The sequence below is a fragment of the Borostomias antarcticus genome (genome assembly GCF_949987555.1).
Source record: "Borostomias antarcticus genome assembly, chromosome: 4".
Taxonomy (NCBI): domain Eukaryota; kingdom Metazoa; phylum Chordata; class Actinopteri; order Stomiiformes; family Stomiidae; genus Borostomias; species Borostomias antarcticus.
The window spans coordinates 20,184,816-20,207,144 of record NC_140237.1 but is presented as its reverse complement, the minus strand read 5'-3'; the positions used below and the strand labels follow the sequence as shown (position 1 = coordinate 20,207,144).

Below are 22,329 nucleotides of genomic sequence, written 5' to 3'. Positions count from 1 at the left end.
GTGTGATTCTTTGTGGAAATTTGCAATTGTTTGGATGTCTACTTGGATAAAATGATGATTGATTCTGGGAAGCAAAGGAATATTATGATTGTTTTTTGAGAATTGTTAGATTGTTGCATCGTTCTCATGTGCTGAATGGCCATGTGCCGATAGACTCTGGTTCTGGTAGACGGACTGGGGTGGTTTACGGGCTGTTGAGCTGCGGAGGACAACTGACCAGTGGAGTTGTGTTCAGCTGCGGGAGTAGGTGATTCTAGGGCGGGCATTGTGTGGTGGTGCCGTAGAGCCCCTCCATTCAGAAGGATGCTGGTGGGAAATGCCTGGCGACAGAGACGACGAGATTTGTCAAAAGGCACTAGAACTCCTGTCAGATCTCTGCTCTAAAGGAGAAGTGCAGAATGATAACTGTCCGGATTTCATTTATTATTTCCGAGACCTCGCCAGACCGCGATACACAGACTCAGGTAAGGCATACGTGCTATAGCCTACCTATTTGTCTCCGTCTGTAGGTTATGTAGTTTCCGTGTGTAGGTTAATCGTTATGTGTGACTACATGTGTCGCCGCCTTCTTACAGCACGAGCACGTGAAGCTCAATTGAGCAAGTTAATAGGGGTCCAGCATAGCCTACTGTAACTTGTTGCATTGATACAACGGGGAATTAAAAAAAAATGTTTTGTGCCATTTAGTGACTTGAAGTAATGCTTTGATAAATGATGTCCGAATTTTAATAAAGTGTTGTAGGCCTATATGGGACATAGGCGTATAGCATACATTCAGGGTTTTAGTCTCTAAATATTATAATTGAAAAGCTATTGAGTAGGCTACAGCGTTTTTTGTATTTATCTTTGCAATCCTTAATCGGTGTGCTTCTGCCAAATCTCGATGATCAGTTTATGGGGCTTCTGTCTATCATTTTATATGATATTATTTATATTATGGTCTATCTGAGATACATGTAATGATCGCCTAAATCCTGCATGTCCAGAGAAGATTCGAGCTTGCTTTCACATAGGGACCCCCTCCCTTCTAGATCTCCCTCCAAAGTTACAGTATAACCAGATTCGTTTTTCCCATCATCACTGAAGAATCTAAGCGACTCATTTACCGAGACTGTGCGCACTTGCGTGCTAAACACGAGACAGAGCACGTTTTGGGACTAATTGGGAGACTACAAGTAGCTAGAGCTCGCATCTAGAGACAGCGGGGCGCCATGCATCATCACTGAAGCGCGCACGTTGTTGAGAATGTGATTTTGTGAGCCTATTTGTAACCTACCCTACTGACTAGAAATGTAGCTTTTTGGTAAATTTACCATTTACTAATTGCACGATCCTACTATTTACCACTTACTATTGACAAGAAAGGCATTGCTGTACACCATAAATGTCATTAATTCGGATTCACTGGACACATTAAGCCAACCAGTGGCTTGCCATTATGTAATCAGACTGGGAACATAGCCCCTGAGGTAATATCTCGTTTATCATTAATATAACGATCCATAGATGGCAGGCCTATATAATGCTCTCTCACTTACCTGGCAGTGGTGATGGTCATTGGATCATTCTACCACACATACCTCTGACACCTGGACTCCTTTACCCTCTCTCATGCCCTCTACCCTCCATCTTCTCTGCTGCTCCCCTCAATTCTCCACCTTTGACCCTCGGCACACACATCTCCCCAAACCCATGTGTCCCTCTCACCTCTGTCTCTACGTCGACAGCTAGGTGGAGCGTCTAAAGTGAGGATATTGAACCGAGGTCAGCCGCTGGTTTCCAGGGGGTCACAGGCCCTGGGTTTAATAACAGACAAGCTGGGCCTCTGGGCCTCTGGTGATTGGCATCTCAATAAAATGATAGGGATAAGAAGATGAAACCGGCGTGAAGATCAGGAAGTTCGTGGTGTGACTGCTAGATGTGAGGTACGCTACAAGAAGGGCAGGACACTGAGGAGGTCAAGGCCCTGTTTTCTGATGGTACATTTGATTGGTCAGTCAGTCAACATGACCATTTTTGGACCTTGACAAGGCATATCTTTTTGCAATTGTACAATGTCACATGACTCAGAAACAATCAGTTGAGGAGGGGACATATTACATTTTGAGTGAGCAGGGTCCATCGCTGGCCTGTACACCCTTAAATCCGGGCCTGGATCGAACAAGGGCAGTACATTTTAAGTTTAAAAGATCTACTGTAAGTTTAAATCATTGTTGTGTCTTTGATGGTTTAGCGAATAGCCCTTTAGACTCCACTGGGCTGCTTTATGTATTGAGCTTGTTGCTAGACACAGGCACAGAGTACATGTGTGTACTAGCCATAGAGCGTAACCTGTTTAATACAAAGCCTCGGGGGAAATTAAGACACTCCATGCCCGTGAGTCCAGAATCCACGCCCTGTGAGTGGCTGTTGAAAGATAATTCTTATCTTCACGATTGAGCCTCTATAGTGCTCCCATATCAAGGGAGTGGCTTTGTTCTCATGAAATTCAATCAAATTCAGTCTTATGTATTCGAGGCTCCTACATAGGCCTTTCTCCATAGGAACCTCAGGAGTGGTGTTTTGCCAAGGCCGCTGTTGTCCTTCAATGGAAAAGGTGGCTGCAGTTATCCCCCTACTTCGCAGTGCCATTTTCTACGCTGTGTACACCAATGCCTTTGGCCTGGCATAGATCATTTAACAACCGTACTTCACCACATCCAAACAGGAATTGCAGGGTAAGCTTTGCACAGCTTAACATACAGTAGGCAGACTGTACATGAGACGCTGCTGGAGAGACGTTCCCACAGACTTTACCTTGAGGGACGAGGCAGAGAAAACCACAGGTGGGCCTGGAGCTGCACCCTATTGCTGTATCAGCAGTGGCTTGATGATGGGTTTGCACTCTCTCTTATCTCTCTCTCTCTCTCTCTCTCTCTCTCTCTCTCTCTCTCTCTCTCTCTCTCTCTCTCTCTCTCTCTCTGTATTGAATATTTGTGGACAGATATGTTCAGGGCTTTCTGAGTCCCTCTATGTGTCAATATGATTTCTGCCCTGGAGGCAGCGCCAGGGCAAGCTGCCAGGCGAACTGAGGGCCTGAGGATCAATGGCCTCAGATCTCAGCAATGCTCGCCGGCCTCCCTGCACTAATCTCCATCATCACTAGGATAGAAAACACTCCCGTATCACAGGTAAAAAAAACAACAACAAAAAAAGTTGAGCTAGGCAGACTCTGGTATTGGTTCAATCATTTAAGCATTTATTTCTAACAATGTAAGCCTTTCATCTTTGTGGTATTGGAGGCGGCAGCTATCGATCAATCCTAGTGTTTTTCACCTCTACCTTCAACCTTCACAGGGCATATGTAATGCTCCTAAACTACCACTGTGCCTTTGATGCCAATTAAAAGTAGCTGGCGTGGCCTCTAGCCCTGTGTGTGAGCTGGGCCATATGGCTCAGTTCCTAGACTGGCCTGCTATCCTCACAGACCCCTATCCAGACCACCTAATGACCGGATCCTCCTCACTGGACCTGAACACTCGTTAAATCCATTAAAGCCATTAGAAAAGAGGAAGACGTGCAACCTTAGTTATTTTTTATTGCCCTTCGACGCATTCGCCAATGTACCCGCTGATTGCAGAGTTGCTTTCCTTTGCCCGTTGCCCCTAAAGGTCTATGATGAGATTTAATTAAGATGTGCTCAATGAAAGCCAGTGAGGCAGGATATCGCACATGGTCAGACCTTGTTTTGGTAGCAGATAGGATCCTAAGTGCGGAGGAGATCCCCGTGGTTAGTCACTTTGCATCCATCCTGATCGTCCTGCTCATCTATGAAGCTACAGTATCTCCCTGTGGATTAATTAGAGAAACCCTCATTTCATCACTTTATCTGCCTAAGTGCAGACCCTGGGGCTCCTGTCTATCGTTTTAATGAGGGTGGAACACCATGTTATGGAACAAGATGGTGAAAGACAGTTCCACACTTATTTGTTTTGTTTCTTTGTTTTGTTATTGTATTAACATTTGATACTGTATTAAACCCCCAAGTGGAAATTGGTCTTCTGCTCTTCTGTTTTCTACAATTGGTCAGCCGGTCAGCAAGGGCCAGCAGCCTTCAGACATGGGTTAAGTTCCCCTCTTGTCAAGTGGCCCGGCCTGACTTTGAACCGGCAACATTTTGATAACTGGTCTGACCACAGGGCTACCTACTGTCATATTGTACCCAACCCTCTCTCAGTGCTCCAAGCCAAGTATTAAGGAGTTATTTTCACTTCATTTCCATCATGGAAATCTACTCCAATCATGGTACTGTACATTGTGGTGCAGACAAAACCCCAGATTGTCGTGTCCAGTCGTGTGGATTGATTAGGCCGGTCAAGTCTCCCAGTAGACGAGGTTGTGTTTCTGGCACAATGCTCGACTTCTGAGCTGACAAGGCTGACAAGCTCCTTAGACGTTCCAAGGGTGAGAGCTGGAACCATCCAGGATAATGAATTCCTGAAACGCGGAACTCTCTAATTTCCTGTGACTGCTGTGGAGGCCCTGAGATGATTCATTCATTGTTTGTGACTCAACCGACTCCCTCGACTGGGAGATCCTGTGCGAGTGTGAATGAGCACGCTGTATTATTTATCAGAGCACATTTTAATTTTTAACTTTTATTTGGAAGATCTGGCATGATAGGCTCAGAACACACCTCATGGGAACACAGCTGCCCCTGAGCGGTCTCTGCAGACCTCCTCCTAATTAGTCGTCTCTTCAGCAAGGGACCCAAAGTCTCTTGTGATTTGTAAGCTCATATTTATATTCACGTTTCAGTTTCACACCACCTCGTTAGATGGCGTTGCCGTTGACGAAGCTGTAAGTATCTCAAAGACAACGCTCCTCATTCCTCAGAACATAACGCCATATAGGCCTAATGGCTTTTTTTATAGGGATGTTTATAGGTTTGGAGTAACATTTTACAAGGCATCTCTTCGCACACACCAGCACTACCACAGCGAAGCATCCATCCGTCATGCTGTCATTAACTTCACTAAGGAAACGTTGCAGGTCATAAGCGGCCATTGTGGGAGGCAGGTGGTCTTGTTGTGAAGCAGCCTGGGGCTCTGTGGGTCTGCAGTTTGGCAGCGTTTCTCTTCAGCGCATTGTCTCGGCGCCGGGCTCTTATCAGCCGAGGACAGCGGTTTACAGCAGCAAGTGCAATCGGGACCTGGGGGACCACGACGACACTCCGGTGGAGATAATTAAACAAATTTGGTTAATCCTAATGAAGCTCGTCATGGACTCTTTTTAAGAAACAGCGAAGGGGAGAGCACACTTGTAATTAAAAGCCCCCAGGTTTTTTTCAATTAGCGCACTGTGATTTGATCGGTGGACCATCCCTCTGACAGGTCTTAAAAAAAAACACTGCCCCGCTGCTAAAAGAAGTTACTTAGAATGTGCAGAATGACTTAACATGTGCAGATTTTTTACAAGTATTCATATTAAAATGTCAAATGTGACGGTGATAAAGAGCCACAGAGAGTGAGCGAGAAAAGCCTGGCAGGGCAATGTGTGATACTGTACTGTGCTGTACCTCACCATGTGACTCTACCCTCCCCCTCCCTGTCCTCTTCTCTTCCACCCTCTCCGACCTGTAGAGGTGTCGGTGAGCCTGCTGTCTCTGGTGGTGACGGCCTGCGGCCTGGCCCTGTTCGGCGTCTCGCTCTTCGTCTCGTGGAAGCTGTGCTGGATCCCATGGAGGGAGCGAGGCCTCTCGCCCGGCGCCAAGGAGGTGCACGGCCACCTCAGCTCCCCCATGCGTCCCCTGGTCCCCATGCCCTTCCAGCCCCAGCGGGAGCCGTTGTACACGGCCGTGGACCCACCGCCGCACAACCGCCGTGAGTCGGCGCGCTGCTCCGTCGTCCGGGAGCCCACCCCCGTGGCGTCGGCGGCGTCGGTGGAGGCGCCGCTGTCGCCCGCGTCTCCGCCTCCCACGGTCTTGGCCACCCCCGAGGCTGCCATGAAGATCAGCCACACATCTCCGGACATCCCCCTGGACGCCCAGAGCAAAGGCCGGGAGAACGGGCTGCACACTAACCCTCGCATACAGAGGCAGACTACCGAGCCCCCGCCATCTGTCCGCATGTCTGAGATCGGGTGAGTAGGACACTTACTCACTGAAATATCATATTAGAAACTACAGGGATAGCTAACACATATTGGCCTACCATATAGGCAACTTCTCTGTAACTATTTGTGCACTCTCCTGTTAGTCATGTCTTTCTTGCCCATGTTTATTGCTCTGTATATGTTCTTAGCCAATAGACAAACATTTTCCAGGAGCTTTCTCGATCGTCTTGTTGAGAGAGGTCTGGGAAGAATTTTTACAATTCACTTTTCTGGTCCCCGGGTGAAACTATTTTGTTTTACTTCCTTCTGAAATATGTAGGGGTATGCCCCACCCCCATTGCTCTCTGTAAAGCACATTGGGTTGCATCTGTGTATGAAATGTGCTATACAAATAAAGTTTGTTTTGATTTGATTTGACAGGCCCTGTTAATGTTACATTGCTACATACTATGGTATGGTTGTTAACCCTACTTGGTCATCTCAGTAGCATGACACTCTTAGCTCAATAAAATCTTCAATCCAACAGCCTGTGGTTCAGTCATGTCACCTTGAAATCTCATCACACTGTCACTGGCATCAATGCACCAGGCGCTAGTCTCAACGGCAGACCCATGAGAGTTCTTTCGCTGACACAATACGTAAGCTACACTAACTACTTTACTGCATGCTGCAGATCTCTCTATGGGTCTGGGACACTTGCGACACATGCAAAAATCCGGTGTTCAAATCCTGGCAATTCATTGGTAGCGCTTGAATCCCGGCAACGGCAATGAGTAATGACTTTAGCGTTCAGGCATTCCCACCCGTAGATATGCCCCACCCATCTAAGCTGGGCTAGCATCTCTCATTTGCTGCTACGACCTGTCACTCTTTCAATTTTGACCCGTCGATACGCCCACTGAACACCAGCTTGGGCGGTGAAGTGGCACAGACTCTATTATGTAGTATGCGGAGCTCAGCGATTCAATGTAATATTTGAGTCCGGTGAGAGACTAACCAGATGCAGAGAATCAGCTGTCAGAACTCTGTTGACACATTGAGCCGTTGCTGAGGTGTGGACACCCAGCAGCGGTGATTCATCTATCCCCCAAAGGGTCCCACAGGGTTATGACTTTGTGTCTCAGTTTGAATCCAGCTGGAAGTTGGTTCTTCTTGAAAGAAAATCAATACACTGCTTTTGACATGCTGTAGGAGCTGCCAAATACAGTGTTTTAGCAAACTAGCTGTGCTAAGCTGCAGGGTTACTTTCTATCTCAGTAATCCAGTGCTGTTTTTTTTAAACGCGAGTTGGTGTCCGTTTCATCCTGACAGTCAAAGCTCCATCCGGAGGCAGATGAACCTGTCCAACCCAGACTTCAACGTGGCCCAGTTCCAGAGGCAGGACTCTTTGACGGGGATGGGCCTGGGTCTGGGCCGCCTCAAACCGGAGCTCTACAAGCAACGCTCGCTGGAGGGTGACGATGGCGGCCGGAGGGGCGGGGGCTGCGGCCGCCTCCACTTCATCCTCAAGTTCGACTGCGACCTGGAGCAGCTGATCGTCAAGATCCACAAGGCCCAGGACCTGCCGGCCAAGGACTTCTCCGGAACCTCCGACCCCTATGTCAAGATCTACCTGCTGCCCGACAGGAAGACCAAGCACCAGACCAAGGTGCACCGCAAGACGCTCAACCCCGTGTTCGACGAGGTCTTCCTGTTCCCCGTGGCGTACAGCGAGTTGCCCACGCGCAAGCTCCACTTCAGCGTCTACGACTTTGATCGCTTCTCGCGTCACGACATCATCGGGCAGGTGGTGGTGGACAACTTCTTGGATCTGGTCGACTTCCCCCGCGAGACCAAGCTGTGTCGGGACATCCAGTACGTATCCTCGGTGAGTCAACTCCTACCTCCTCGCTTTCGTGGTCACCTTAAGACATTTTGTTAAGTCTGATCTCACCATGGAGAATAAATGTATCGGCCATCTGTTCATAGAACACAGTGTGGTTGGAAGCTATGACTAACACATATGGTTATATATAAAGTACACTGTACAGATATAGATACTATGAAAATGACAATGAATAAGTAATAATGGAGCAATTAAATATTCTCTGTATAGCCCACGGTAAGATTCCTTCTCACTTACAATGGAGAAATGTGTTTCATTTTCTGTCATGAGCCTACGGGAGATAGCCGACAGACCCTGCCCAATTAAAAAGAGTCTTTACAGGGAGAGAAAAGGGAGCGTGGTGAGCTGACAGCTCTGGATAATGGGAGAGCCATATGCGGGTGTGCGAGGCGAACAGGTCTGAACGTTGAGAAAAGAGGATTCTCTCCTGTGATGACTCTGTTCTATTTGTAGCGAGGTGCTGGGGAGACTTGGGGGGGGGGGGGGGGGTATCAGATCGATGTCATGACATTCACGCTGCCGAGAGATCCTGCTGCATTACAGTAACACAATACCGTGTCTCCCCTTAAGGTTACGCCGTTTTGAAGATGTCAGGTGCATTTCAGAGAAGCGCTATTAGGAACACAGGGTTCAGTAAACACGGAACAATCCGTGCGTGGCGCCGACGAATGATGGGTTAAGCGGGGTTGCGTCATTCCAGCCGGGCGCGGTTATTTCTAACGGAGCGGCAGCAGGAGGCCGTCTCATGGCTAGGTGATGTTGAGGTAGTGAGCTGTGTGCTCGGTGTCTCATCGCTCTGTGGTTAGGTATTTTGGTGAGGTATTTTCAGCTGTGTGTGTGTGTGTTTGTGTGTGTGTGTGTGTCTGTGTGTGTGTGTGTGTGTGTGTGTGTGTGTTTGATGGACAGCTCGGAATATGTGTGACAGCGCTGACAAGAGCCTGTCTAATGAGGGGAAATTACTTCCCTCCAAGGCCATCGTCTTCAGCAAGGCTGTCATCAGGCCTCCCTCCATCTCTCTCTCTCTCTGTCTCTCTCTCCCTCTCTCTCTCTCTCCTCTCTCTCTCTCTCTCTCCCTCTCTCGCTCTCTCTTTCTCTCTCTCTCCTCTCCCTCTCTCTCTCCCTCTCTCTCCTCTCCCTCTCTCTCTCCCTCTCTCTCCCCTCTCTCTCTCTCTCCTCTCTCTCTCTCTCTCTCTCCTCTTTCTCTCTCTCTCCCTCTCTCCCTCCCCCCTCTCTCTCTCTCTCTGAGTGCATGCACCTTAAATGTTCTTTGTAGCTTGATAGCCCCCCCCCCCCCAACACTGTTCTGAATGATTTTTTGATAACTCATCCTTCTAAAGCAGACTGATACCCATCCGACAAATCTATCTTGTCAGGAACAATGGAAACAGATATTTATGAGGTAGCCTCCAGTGATTGCACTGATTGACTTTGTGTACTAGGGAGCTACAGGTCAATCAGTGTTCTCCTCGCTCTGTGTGAGCTACATTAATTGGAATGTGCCATTGGTCCTGCTATATTTTTCATGGCCAAAGTCACTGGCATTCATCAGGCGTCTCTCCTGTTATTGATTACAGCAGAGAATTAATTTTAATGCGGGGAGGTCAGGGATGCTAGATCAATGGAGGATGCTGGGTAGAGTGATCTCTCTCTGCCTCACAGCGTCTCTAACACACACACTCAAGGCACTCATGCACACCAATATGTGTATGTGTGTGTGTGTGTGTGTGTGTGTGTGTGTGTGTGTGTGTGTGCAGGCATGCGTGTGTGCGTGTGCATACGTGTGTGTGTGAAAAAAGTCTATGTAGAGAGATCAAATTAAAAATTACAGTAGTAAGTAGTAAGCATAATAAAGAGGAAGAGCAGGGACTGTATACATCCACATGTACAGCATGTGTACAGTATAGAATAGAAAAGAATAGAATAGAATGAAAATGTGTACATACAGATCCAATCTCTATAAATAGATATGTCTAGTAGTACACATATATATATATACATATATACATACATTACATACATCCAGGCTGTATAGATGTTTAGTTATACACATACATACAGCTGGCACAAAGGAACGTCTGAACCGCTCCGTATTACACCTGGGTGGGAGGAGCCTGTGGCTGAAGGTGCTCCTCATTTGCCTCAGCTCGTCATGGTGGGGGTGGGAGGGGTTGTTTAGAGTAGACTTCAGTTTGTCCCTCGTCCTCCTGTCCACCACAGCCTCCAGGCTGTCCAGTTGTTGCCCCAGGACAGAGCCGGCCCCCCTCACCAGCCTGTTCAGTTTGTTTGATTCCCAGACGTGATGCTGCCTCCCCAGCAGGCCACGGCAAAGAACAGTGTGCTGCTACCACAGACTGGTAGAACATCCTCAGCAGCCTGCTACACACATCGAAGGACCTGAGCCTCCTGAGGAAGAACAGTCTGCTCTGTCCTTTCCTATATATGGCCTCAGTGTTGACAGTCCAGTCCAGTTTGTTGTTCAGGTGCACTCCCAGGAAGTCATGTACGGTATGGTCTGGCTTCCCTTTGAATGCTTCTGCAGGGGCATAACCCCAGAGTGGCTGGGAATGGTTTGAGATTGTACCGCAAGTGAATTTATACTGTAATTCAATGGAAACAGAAGCTATGAATCAGTCATGAGGTCAGTGTTACTCCTCCCCTCTCAAGGCACTCCTCCGCCTCTGTTCTCCACTCGCTGGTGACGACAATTGATGGTGTTTATCTGGAAAGCGGCCATTAGTCTTGCATGAGTGTTGAACCCAAGTGACCCCCCCACTCTCTCACCCGCCCCAGTAATGTGACTCATTGTTCATCCTGGGATGTTTGTGTCGGAGATAGCCTTCTGCTCTGTTGTCAAGTAGCTGTGATGGGCCAATGACTCGTCTTCCCCCTCAGTCCCCCCCTCCACGATAAACCAATGAAGAGGTCACTCCATCCAACCACTCACGCCTCAATAAAAATGTCTTTGGGCGGCCCTGATGTGAGGAGAGCTTTAGAACAGTTCAGAAATTCCTGAGTGTATTCAGGGAATATTATCTCAGCTTAGTCTCCCTGCTGCCTTGTTAACATAGTTTCCCCTCTCCTCTCCTCTCCTCTCCTCTCCTCTCCTCTCCTCTCCTCTCCTCTCCTCTCCTCTCCTCTCCTCTCCTCTCCTCTCCTCTCCTCTCCTCTCCTCTCCTCTCCTCTCCTCTCCTCTCCTCTCCTCTCCTCTCCTCTCCTCTCCTCTCCTCTCCTCTCCTCTCCTCTCCTCTCCTCCTCTCCCTCTCCCTCCCCCTCTCCCTCTCCCATGCTGCCCTGCCTCCTCTCCACCACTTCCTGTAGGCTCACAGAGATAATTGGACGTCTCTTGAATATGTTGACCACACGTAGATTCAGCATTTTTTTGTCTTCTGTGTGTGCGTGTGTATGTGTGTGTGTGTGTGTGTGTGTGTGTGTGTGTGAGAGAGAGCGAGAGAGAGAGAGAGAGAGGTCAATGTTGCAGGGCTTAATTGGTTGCTCTTTGAGGAGCTCATCCTTCCTCCATCTCTCCACTCCCGTAGCAATATCCTCCTTCACCTCTTTCTCACCTGTCTAGCAATCAACCATCTCTCTCCTTCTCTCTCTCTCCCTCTCTCTCTCACTCTCTCTCTCTCTCTCTCCCTCATTCTCTCTCCCCCTCTCTCTCTTTCTCTCTCTCTCTACACTACGCCTACAATACAAACATAAATAAAACACAAACAAATCATGCTGGCAACAACAACAATATGTGGGAGGGAAAGTAAATAAGGACGTTCATACAACAAAAACTGTAAAACATGAACAAAAATGACGAGGTCATCTCTCTCTCTCTTTCTCTCTCTCTCTGTCTCTCTCCTCCCCTCTCTCTATCCATGTACTGAATACATAATATATCACAGTACATACTGGAGAGCCTATGCTCTGCACTGCATTTGAATTGCATTGATGTGTCCTTGTTTTGAGCTCGGCTGTGAAGAGCCCTATAGCGCAGCGCAGGCCCCCAAGGGGATGCCGTGTCTAAGACGTTCTGTCAAAACTACCCCCCCTCCACCCCCTGTCGCCCCCCCCCCCCCCCTCGCCCAGAGGAGTGCTCCCCGCGCCACGCATCCATCAAAACACGGCCGCACTCGCCAAATGGCAACCGGCTCCCTGGCAGACCTCCGCAGGTAGCTGTGAAGCGCGGACCGATGGCGGTCTTAAAGGTCACTGATGAAACTGACAATGGGGATCAGAGACAGCGGCGGTCCAGATCCAGGCCTCCGTAAAAATGAATAAATAAATGAAAATGCATTACCCATAATTCTGTGCTGCCTGCATGTGGCACCAAGCAGCACTTTACTACACAGTCCAAATCATTCAACTCCAAATCGTTCGGCAGAAGCTAAATGTATTTTTCACACACAGAAATTTGACAGCGGGATGGAGAATTTATTTAGAAAAAAACAAAATCAACCAATATAAACTTACCTGAGGTGCTCCCTATTACACGAGTCTCTATCACAGTTGTACAATCCCTTCTCTGAACTGTCACAGAGAAGAGAGAGGAAACATGATGGCAGGAGACAGCAGATGAAAAGGTACAGCAGTGTGGAGGAAGAGAACTTAGAAACAGACTTGCAAAGCTGTCAAGATCATTAATACAGTAACTTCTCTTCCCAGCATGAAAGGCATCTAATACGGTATCTTTTCACTTGCTGGTTGACGGAATCACAATTACACACGGACGCAATGTACATGTAGGTACGAACGCGCGCTCGCACACACACACACACACACACACACACACACACACACACAGTACATACACACAGTACATACACACACACACACACACACACACACACACACACACACACACACACATATGCACACACATATGCACACACAGTACATACACACACACACAGTGTAAACACACACACACACACGTCTCTACACAAACCCACTGGCTATGTTAGTTAGAGCACAGTAGAATTGGTGAGATACACACTCTACACATTAGAACGGACAGTTCTTTTGTCTGGGCATCACAGTTATTGAGAGCTCAAACAACGCCTCCTCCTCCCTCCTCTCTCAGCCCTCATTCTCAGACAAGGCCAAGAACACTGCGCAGTAGCTTCAGGACATCATATACGTGATCCATATTTCTGCTGTCCTGCTAGCTGGATGTGAAGCTGTGTATAGTGAGTGTAGGCAGCAAGCACCATCCCAGGCCTTGACATTCAGCAGAGCCAGTGTAACTAACGCAGTCGACAACTACAGCTCCCAAAATAGGAGAGGGCTGCGGTTATTAAGGTGACATCCCAGACAATCTCAGAGAAGCTGTCGGAGACAGACTGAACTTCAGCCTCTGTCTATTTTGGGTTTGTCAAAGCGCGATTCCTTACAAGCAGGCTGAGAGAAAAAAATATTTTAGGTATACAGTACAGTGGGACGACGGCTTTTGAGATTCATAGAGAAAACAGAATCATTTTTCTGAGAAAGTCATGGTTTACCGCTTGGCGTGACCTGATGCTGCTGTGGTCGTCCACCCTGGTGCGCATGCACACGCACATGCACGCACACGCACACACGCACATGCACGCACGCACACACATACACACGTACACATGCATGCACACACATACACACACACACACACGCACATGCACGCACACGCACACACGCACACACGCACACACACACACACACACACACACACACACACACACACACACACGCACACACGCACACACACCATTTAATTGAAACAGATTTCTGGACCCCAAAGTTGAGATGCATTGCTTTAGCTCAGAGAGATATGTTTGCTTACCCAACACATATTGCCCATTTGTCACAATCACTGCGTTGCAAGGGCTCGCACCGATAGGGCCTGTGAGAAATGAGCAGGGGAGTGCCAGTGGGATCCACTCTGTGCTTTCTCAGGTCTGTTTTCCTCGACGCTGGGAAGATACAGCATGGAGGAGGTAGTGCTGTAATGATGCGCAGCTATTTGGACAGTGGACGAAAAAGACACTAGTCCCCATACACCCTTTATCTCTATCCACTCTACAGGACCAGTCTCTAGTTGCAGAAATGTCCCCTTGCCTTGCATGCAGTGTAGCTTGGGTCTAGCACAGGACAGTGTGTCACGGGCTCTTAACCTTCAACAAGCGCTCAACCTTCAGCAAGCGACGCTGTGACTCATTGAATCCCCCGGCTGTAAGTCACGGACCATCCCTTGATCCAGGGGTTTTGGCGGCGCGCACTCTTAAGCCCCGTCCCCTGCCGCGCCTGTTAACCCGGGGGGGTTAGGAGCGTGAGGCGACATGATAATCTTCCGCTCTCCTAGGAGCTCGGTCGTGACCTGCTCCTGAGCGCACACCTTGCGCCCGTCGTGCTCCCACTCGCTTAAAATGCCACCGCCTGGTGGAGAGGGGCCTTGGGGGGGGGGAGGCCCGATCTAACCCCTCTCATCTGGCTGACACCTCCAAGCACCCCGGGAGGAAGTCAATTAGGGAGAGCTGGGTAAATGTCAGAGGAAGCAGACTGCGCTTAGTGATACCGCCGGGGTTTCTGGGAGGGATGTGGGGGGGGGGGGGGGGTTCGGGGGGTGAAGGCTATCTGTACCTCGCAGCTTGACGAACAGCAGAGCTCTTTAACAAGCAGAGAGGTAACTCTTTTGGGGTCCGCTAATCGTGCTTTGCAAAGAGAAAAATTGTTCTGTGACTTTCATTGGACATAGCAAAGTTAGATAATTGCCAAGACAAAACTTCTCATAAGGAACTCATTTGAAGGAAATAATTTTTGCATGGGGATTTTTCGAAGGAGCTCTCTAGTGGAAATCTTCTAGAGTACGTCTGTGATAAGAAGGTCTCACCTCCTCTATGAAGTTATTTTTGGAGAATGTGATAATTGAGGTGTTGCTTTTTACAGCAGAACTGAAGTCTTCTCCGGCGAGAATCGTTAGCCTCTATTCATGGAAAATTGTGACGGAGTTTTCTAGACCGTCGTGGGTCTGATAAAAGCTAGTACTCGTACCAGACTTTTTGACTGACCACTGGCATGGCTGAAGGAGGTTCTGAAGGTTTTGATCATTTTGTAGTCATCGTTGTTTTCGCATTAAATGTATGTTTTATTCATATGATGTGAAAGATGCTAAGGCGAACATAAACTATTTCACACTGGTTGGTTAAATAGTGCTTGTGTGTGTGTGTGTGTGTGTGTGTGTGTGTGTGTGTGTGTGTGTGTGTGTGTGTGTGTGTGTGTGTGCGTGTGTGCGTCTGTGTTTCCTCCCAGGATAACGTGGACCTAGGTGACCTGATGTTCTCCCTCTGCTACTTGCCTACTGCTGGCAGACTGACCATAACCATGATCAAGGCTCGCAACCTCAAGGCCATGGACATCACTGGAGCATCTGGTAAAACCCATCTCAATCTCACACTATAGGCTACAACGCTACTACACAGGCTTTATACAATACACAATCAACACAATGCATTTATTGATGAGATTAATATTTGAAGACTCTGTGATGGAGGCCTGGTAGCGGCCCACACATGACACTGCTATTTCTTGGTTTATGCACAGTCAACATTAATTTTCCACTATACATTCCTGACCAATAAATAACAGACACATTGCTTTTGTTTCTTATAACACCCAAATACCTTTTTATTAAATAAACCTGAAATGTTTGTGCAGTCCTGTTGAGTGTGGCATATGGCAGACTGTGGAGACAAAGGACTGGGGCGGGGCAAAAGCCGGTGTACTCATGGTTTTGGTTCTACCATCCCTTGGGTGTGTAGGGAGGGGGGTTGTAGTCATATGGTTTATCCCCAGTTTACTTTCCCATCTTATTTGTATAATGTATTTTCCTTAATGTCCCTTGTCTTGTTGTATGCATTTGATTGTAGCTTTTATATTGCTAATGATATATATCACTTGTATGGTTTAATTAATGGGGATGATGGGGAGCTCCCCTATGGAGTTGTGTTGGAGCTGGCCACTCCTTATAAAAGACACTCTATGGCCCAGTCCCAATGTCCACCTTTGCAGACTCACAGACTTAAGGGCGCGCTCCCTCGAAGTCCGCGAGGGCTTAGGGGTGTCCCAATGTCAAATCGGCAAGTGCATGGGGGCTCTCTGGCAGACATTTTGAGCCCTTTATGCCCCCTTACCGTAAGTCTGCACTTCTGCAGACTTTGCCTAAGGGAATTACCCACAGTTCATATCGTTGTGACGTGAAACATGGGGTTACCTGAAGAAGAGCCAATAAACAAGCACGGACAGATCAACCAACCCTAACGTTCACGTTACAAAACAAAATATGTTTTCATGTTTTCAGCTGGACTTGCTTATCTGCACAAGTAGCCTTATAATTATTTTGGTTTCATTATTTTTAAGTAAGGGTTATTAACCCCATGGGTTTGTATAATGTGATTTGTTTAAAAATATGTAGGCTATGGTTATAAATTACATCGATTTCTGTTGCTCTAAATCATATGATTGCCCAGTTAAAAGCAGTATGACATTAATCACTCATTTCGGTGCAATGTTCTTTGAATTGAGATTTCCAACATGAATATGGAAAGAGTTGTGAGGTGCAGAAATGTGTCTTGTCATTCTTGAGTAAATACTTTTGGATTCATCACAAACAAGAATCACAGGCAGTAATGTAGTTCGCATATGACCACAAAATGAAATGATTTCAACAAGTTGAACAGACATGTTTTGAGGGTAACACAGAGAGTTCTGATAATGTAAAGGGGATTTTACTCAGTCCAAAATTAATTTACACGAAGGCCTACAAGAAAAACATGTAAAATTGAAAAATGTATAAAAAGCCCCACACCCACAATAGTAAGAAATATGTTTTCACATCAACGTAATGTGATGTCGCAAGTGCTGTCCCATTCCTTTTTATACCAATTCGAGCCCTTGCAGCCTCTCGCACTCAACCACTTTACCAGGTGACATATGTCTGTGAGGTCTCAGGGCTTGAGGGTTTAGGGGGGACATTGGGACTGGGCCTATGGCTCCATTGAGGGGCTGAATGCTTGTCTCCCATCTTGACCAGCAGACTGCCCAGAGCTAGACCTCTGCAACTGTTAGAGGTGTATGGGATTATATTTTTCCGGTATTTTTTAAGTAGTGGGTTTCACTCCTGGTTTATTTATTCTCTGTTGATGCCTTGCTTTAATTTCAGTTTGAGTTAAATAAACCCTTAATTTTTGCACCCTGCTCAGTTGTCTTATTGCCTCCTTGGTCATCCTTTACAGACTCCTACACATCTCTTTGTCTCACTCTCTCTTTTTCGCTCGCTCTCCCTCTCTCTCTCTCTCCCACTCTCTCTCTCTCTCCCTCCCTCTCTCAGACCCCTACGTCAAGGTGTCCCTCATGTGTGATGGCCGGAGGCTGAAGAAGAGGAAGACGTCCACCAAGAGGAACACTTTGAACCCCGTCTACAACGAAGCCATTGTCTTTGATGTTCCTCCAGAGAACATCGACCAGATCAGCCTGATCATCGCCGTCATGGACTACGACCGGTGAGAGTCCAGACGAGTCGAGTGTTTACTGTCACATTATCTTTGTATGATATGCAGATATGATGTGGGAATAAGGGGGTTTAAACTTTGACTGATCTCAGGGTGTGGGCAAGTGATATGGAGAACATCACAACTGAGCTTCCAATATCATGATGACACTCCAGCAGCTTACTATTATTATTCCCATCATCATCATCATCATCATCATCGTCATCATTAGCAACTTCCAAATAGATTCCTTGCTCCCATTTGGTTCATTGGAATGCGCCAGGGCTGACGCGCATAACAGTAATCAACTTACGAAGTTTACTCTTTTGTTCAGTTTATTTTTCTTTGTCATCTCACATCAAATTATTTTCCTTCAGCACAAAAGTAGGCTTAAGTTCTTACCGGAATCAGAAGGCATATCAGAGATCAGAGGCAGTAAAATAACACATAACTCAAATTATGCTGTCTACAGCGGTCAAAAAACTGTCGCTACCAAACCAAAGAACCACGCATCTCAACCGTGCCATTAAGTAACAAGTGATAGCAATTACTCCCTCGTCAACATAAATTGATAAATTACCATTCAATTAACTCCTCACTTCATGTTTCATGTTCACTCAGACAGTAAACAATAATCCATTACTCATTTCATTGTTTGGCTATGCATATTTCAAAGTAGATTCAAACAATGATATCAATATTTTCTTGTATTTTCATCAAAAATCTAAATCATAAATTTGGCTCTAACCATCATCATCATCATCATCATCATCATCGAGCCATTATCACCAAGTATCCCATTATCACACTGTTTTATTATTCATAGGCAGCTGTGCCTACTGTAAGTGACCACACAAGGGTACTATAGTTGCCTATGACCCTGAAGGTGGAGACAGTATACATGTGTACTGTATCGTCAGACGGAAGATTGACAGAGATCTCTGTGTCTTTCCCTCTCCACAGTGTAGGCCATAATGAGGTCATCGGAGTGTGTCGGGTCGGCACCGATGCAGAAAGCCTGGGACGAGACCACTGGAGCGAGATGCTAACGTACCCCAGAAAACCTGTCGCCCACTGGCACCCTATAATCGAGGTAATGTGTGTGTGTGTGTGTGTGTGTCTCACACAATAATCACAATAATCAATCGAGGACGCCAATAATTACTCTTTACTCTATTGTGAGGAACAGTTCCAGACTTTGTAGGCTGTAAGCCCAGATCTATTTGGGAATTGAGTTGATTAACTCATAATTGAATGTCTTAGATGAGTAAATCATTCATTCACCTTTTCCTTGATATGACAGCAGAGTAAACTGTCAGAATTTTTCATTCCGAGGTAAGACATGCTGAATGATGATTAAGTGATTTCAAAACTGCAACCGGTGTTATGAATGATTACTTAAAGATAGCGAGCGCAGTGCATTGTGGTAGTTGTAGGTTTCTTCCGTTTGAGGAAAAAAATACATTTTCTGTCTTTTCTCTTGCCATAAGGCACAAATTGCACAAACAACTGCACATTTCTACTACATAGGTGACCCAATTTCAATTGACCTTTAGATTCCCAGTGGTGAAGTACTCCTTTAATTTCAGTCATGGACAGATTGAGCCTTGAGTGGATGGAGAAAAGTAGCCTGGCTTTGCCAGACCCAATTCGCAAAAATGCGAAGGGTCTGGAAACTCACAGCTGCTTTCCGATTCCCAAGGGGCGTTACCAACGGGCGTAGATCAAAATGCCTCTGGACACAATTGGATAGACCTACAACCAATCAGCGAGAATGCCTCTACGGCGCTCCTCTGTTCCGTCATCTTATTAAACCTGCCCCATATTAGATTAACGGTTGTGATTGGCACAAACCAATGTCGGTTCGAATGGATTCAGTTAGAACGGTTGGATGTCTAGGCTGATCTGCGGAGGGAAATAGAATGTGAGCTGGCGAGATCAGGCTGGCGACGCCGGGCTAGGAGAAGAGTGGGGAGGTTGAGACCGTCTGCTTCACTGAAGGAAGGAGAGTAAAGAAGAGACTGTGAGACGGGGAGAGAAAGAGGAGTGAAGAGAAGTGCTGAGGAGATAGAGGAGTGTTGAGGAGATAGAAGAGTGTTGAGGAGATAAAGGAGTGCTGAGGAGATAGAGGAGTGTTGAGGAGATAGAGAAGTGCTGGGGAGATAGAGGAGTGTTGAGGAGATAAAGGAGTGCTGAGGAGATAGAGGAGTGCTGAGGAGATAGAGGAGTGCTGAGGAGATAGAGGAGTGTTGAGGAGATAGAGGAGTGTTGAGGAGATAGAGGAGTGTTGAGGAGATAGAAGAGTGTTGAGGAGATAAAGGAGTGCTGAGGAGATAGAGGAGTGTTGAGGAGATAGAGAAGTGCTGAGGAGATAGAGGAGTGTTGAGGAGATAAAGGAGTGCTGAGGAGATAGAGGAGTGCTGAGGAGATAAAGGAGTGCTGAGGAGATAGAGGAGTGTTGAGGAGATAGAGAAGTGCTGAGGAGATAGAGGAGTGTTGAGGAGATAGAAGAGTGTTGAGGAGATAAAGGAGTGCTGAGGAGATAGAGGAGTGTTGAGGAGATAGAGAAGTGCTGAGGAGATAGAGGAGTGTTGAGGAGATAGAGGAGTGTTGAGGAGATAGAGAAGTGTTGTGGAAATAGAGAAGTGTTGAGGAGATAGAGGAGTGTTGAGGAGATAGAGGAGTGTTGAGGAGATAGAGGAGTGCTGAGGAGATAGAGGAGTGTTGAGGAGATAGAGAAGTGCAGAGGAGATAGAGGAGTGTTGAGGAGATAGAGAAGTGCAGATGAGATAGAGGAGTGTTGAGGAGATAGAGAGTGCAGAGGAGATAGAGGAGTGTTGAGGAGACAGAGTGTTGAGGAGATAGAGGAGTGTTGAGGAGACAGAGTGTTGAGGAGATAGAGAGGTGCTAGAGGAGTGTTGAGGAGATAGAGGAGTATTGAGGAGTTGAAGTTGAAGGAGACTGCGTGTGTGTGTGCGTGTGACATGTGCACTCAGTCTAGAGTAATTGCTTTAATGGTGTTTACATCAAAGGACTGAGCTCTCCTGTGGTACAGAGAACAAGAACCAAGGCCCAGTCTACAAAGAAATTCAAGGGAAAAAAGAGGAGAGAGAGAAGAATAGAAAGAGAGAAGGATAGAACGACTGACAAAAGGAGAGAGGGGAGGGGGAAGAGAATAAGAGATTTTGGAAGACTCCTTTTGTTTGCTTCAGGGTTACTTACTTACTGTTCCAGCCACCAGGAAGACATCTATAATTTAGCAGCCATAGCAGTCATCTCTCCAGGGATTTGAGTCAAGGTTGCTCTGTCTTCACAAGTCCTTTTCTTTCTTCATGCAAAATGGCTGTTCAAACATGTTCCTCATGTTCAAAACATGCTTGATAGGCGAGGGGCTTCAAACGCAACTCTGTATTCTCCCTAACTCATCTTCTGTTCCCTGCAACGGCTTGCATCCTTTTTATGCTTTTAGCTGGCAACGAAAACAATTACTGTAGCAAGGAAAGGAAATAACTGACCCTGTGACTGGAAAATAGAACTGACCTTGCTAAGATGAAGAGGAAGGAAGCCATTTTTTCACCCGGCTTGTTTAACTAACCAGTTTCCAAACCGGCGGATGTATCTGCAGGCGACGCAGCGAGTCAGATCTGTTTGGAGCTTTCATGTTCGGGAGAGCTGGGAGTCGGAGACAATATTTGTATTCACTGTGGGTGTTTGGGGGAGGCCTATGTGCCAAAACTCTCTGGAGGATTCATAGGCAATCACAGAAATGTCCAAAACGGAAATGAATGCAGCCCATTTCAACACATTCATGCATATGTAATTTTAATCGAGACACTAATTACTTAAGTGCTGCTCTTAGGCTTATAGGGAACTGTCTGGGCAACTACCCGTTGAAATTATGTGAAAGGATAATCCCTCAGGCTAGTCGCAAACTCACCTCATCTCTATATCTCTATGTTCTAGTTCACACACTATTGACTTAACATTGAGTCTCTCTCTCTCTCTCTCTCTCTCTCTCTCTCTCTCTCTCACACACACACAGTACCAGGCGACCGGGGGTGGGAGCCAGGCGGGGTCCTGCAACTCCTTGAAGACGCCCCCCTCTCCATAACCCGGACCCCGCTGACCCACACCCATAGCACGGCCACACAGACAGGAACCAGGGGTTCTAGCCCAGCCGCAGAAGAACCGGAGGAGAACCGCTGAGGGGAGACAGACGGTCCTCGCGGTCAGCCCGCCAGACAGTTATGTAACGGCGACCGGAGACACACACACACACACACACACACACACACACACACACACACACGCACACACCAACATCAGCTCTGTGTCTCTGACCGAGGACCTTTGCATGGGGAGCTGGATGGTTTCAGTTGCATGTTGAGTGATCATATACAGTTCATGGTTGTTGTCTTTTCTATTCGGTACCTAAAGAAAGTCACTGACAAAACAACCCGGGACGTTTTAACAGTTTGCTCTAAGCCTGAGTTTGAAGTAACCGTTTTTTACATAACGTAGTCTTGCTACCTGTTTTTAATGGGGTGTGTCTTGTTGCACAATGTACTTACAACCAGTCGAACTGCCATGCATTTTTGGAAGGAAGTGGTGCATGAGGTCATGGTTTTTGGTGGGGTCTCTTCTCTCCTGTTTGTTTGTTTCTGTTTCTGTTCCTGGAATAGAATGTGAAGTTCTGTCAGTTGATCACATGACGTGCAGTGGCGATTCATTTCTAGACTTAGTACCCGTAGGTAAAAGTGTCAAATGTTATCATGAATATTTATTAATAAAAATTATTTAAAAAAACACATCTGCTTTATGGTTGACATTATCTGCTCCGTG

General features: G+C 46.9%; 1 protein-coding gene across 1 annotated transcript; it reads left to right on the top strand.

Moving 5' to 3' along the window:
- Positions 1-274: 274 nt before the first annotated feature.
- On the top strand, positions 275-21,598 carry syt9a (synaptotagmin IXa; the record flags this gene model as incomplete). Its single annotated transcript, XM_084436630.1, has 7 exons — positions 275-464; positions 5,622-6,120; positions 7,405-7,960; positions 15,251-15,371; positions 17,328-17,499; positions 18,451-18,580; positions 21,530-21,598. The coding sequence occupies exons 1-7, from the start codon at positions 317-319 to the stop codon at positions 21,596-21,598; spliced, it is 1,695 nt and encodes a 564-aa protein (XP_084292756.1). The 5' UTR covers positions 275-316.
- Positions 21,599-22,329: the final 731 nt, after the last annotated feature.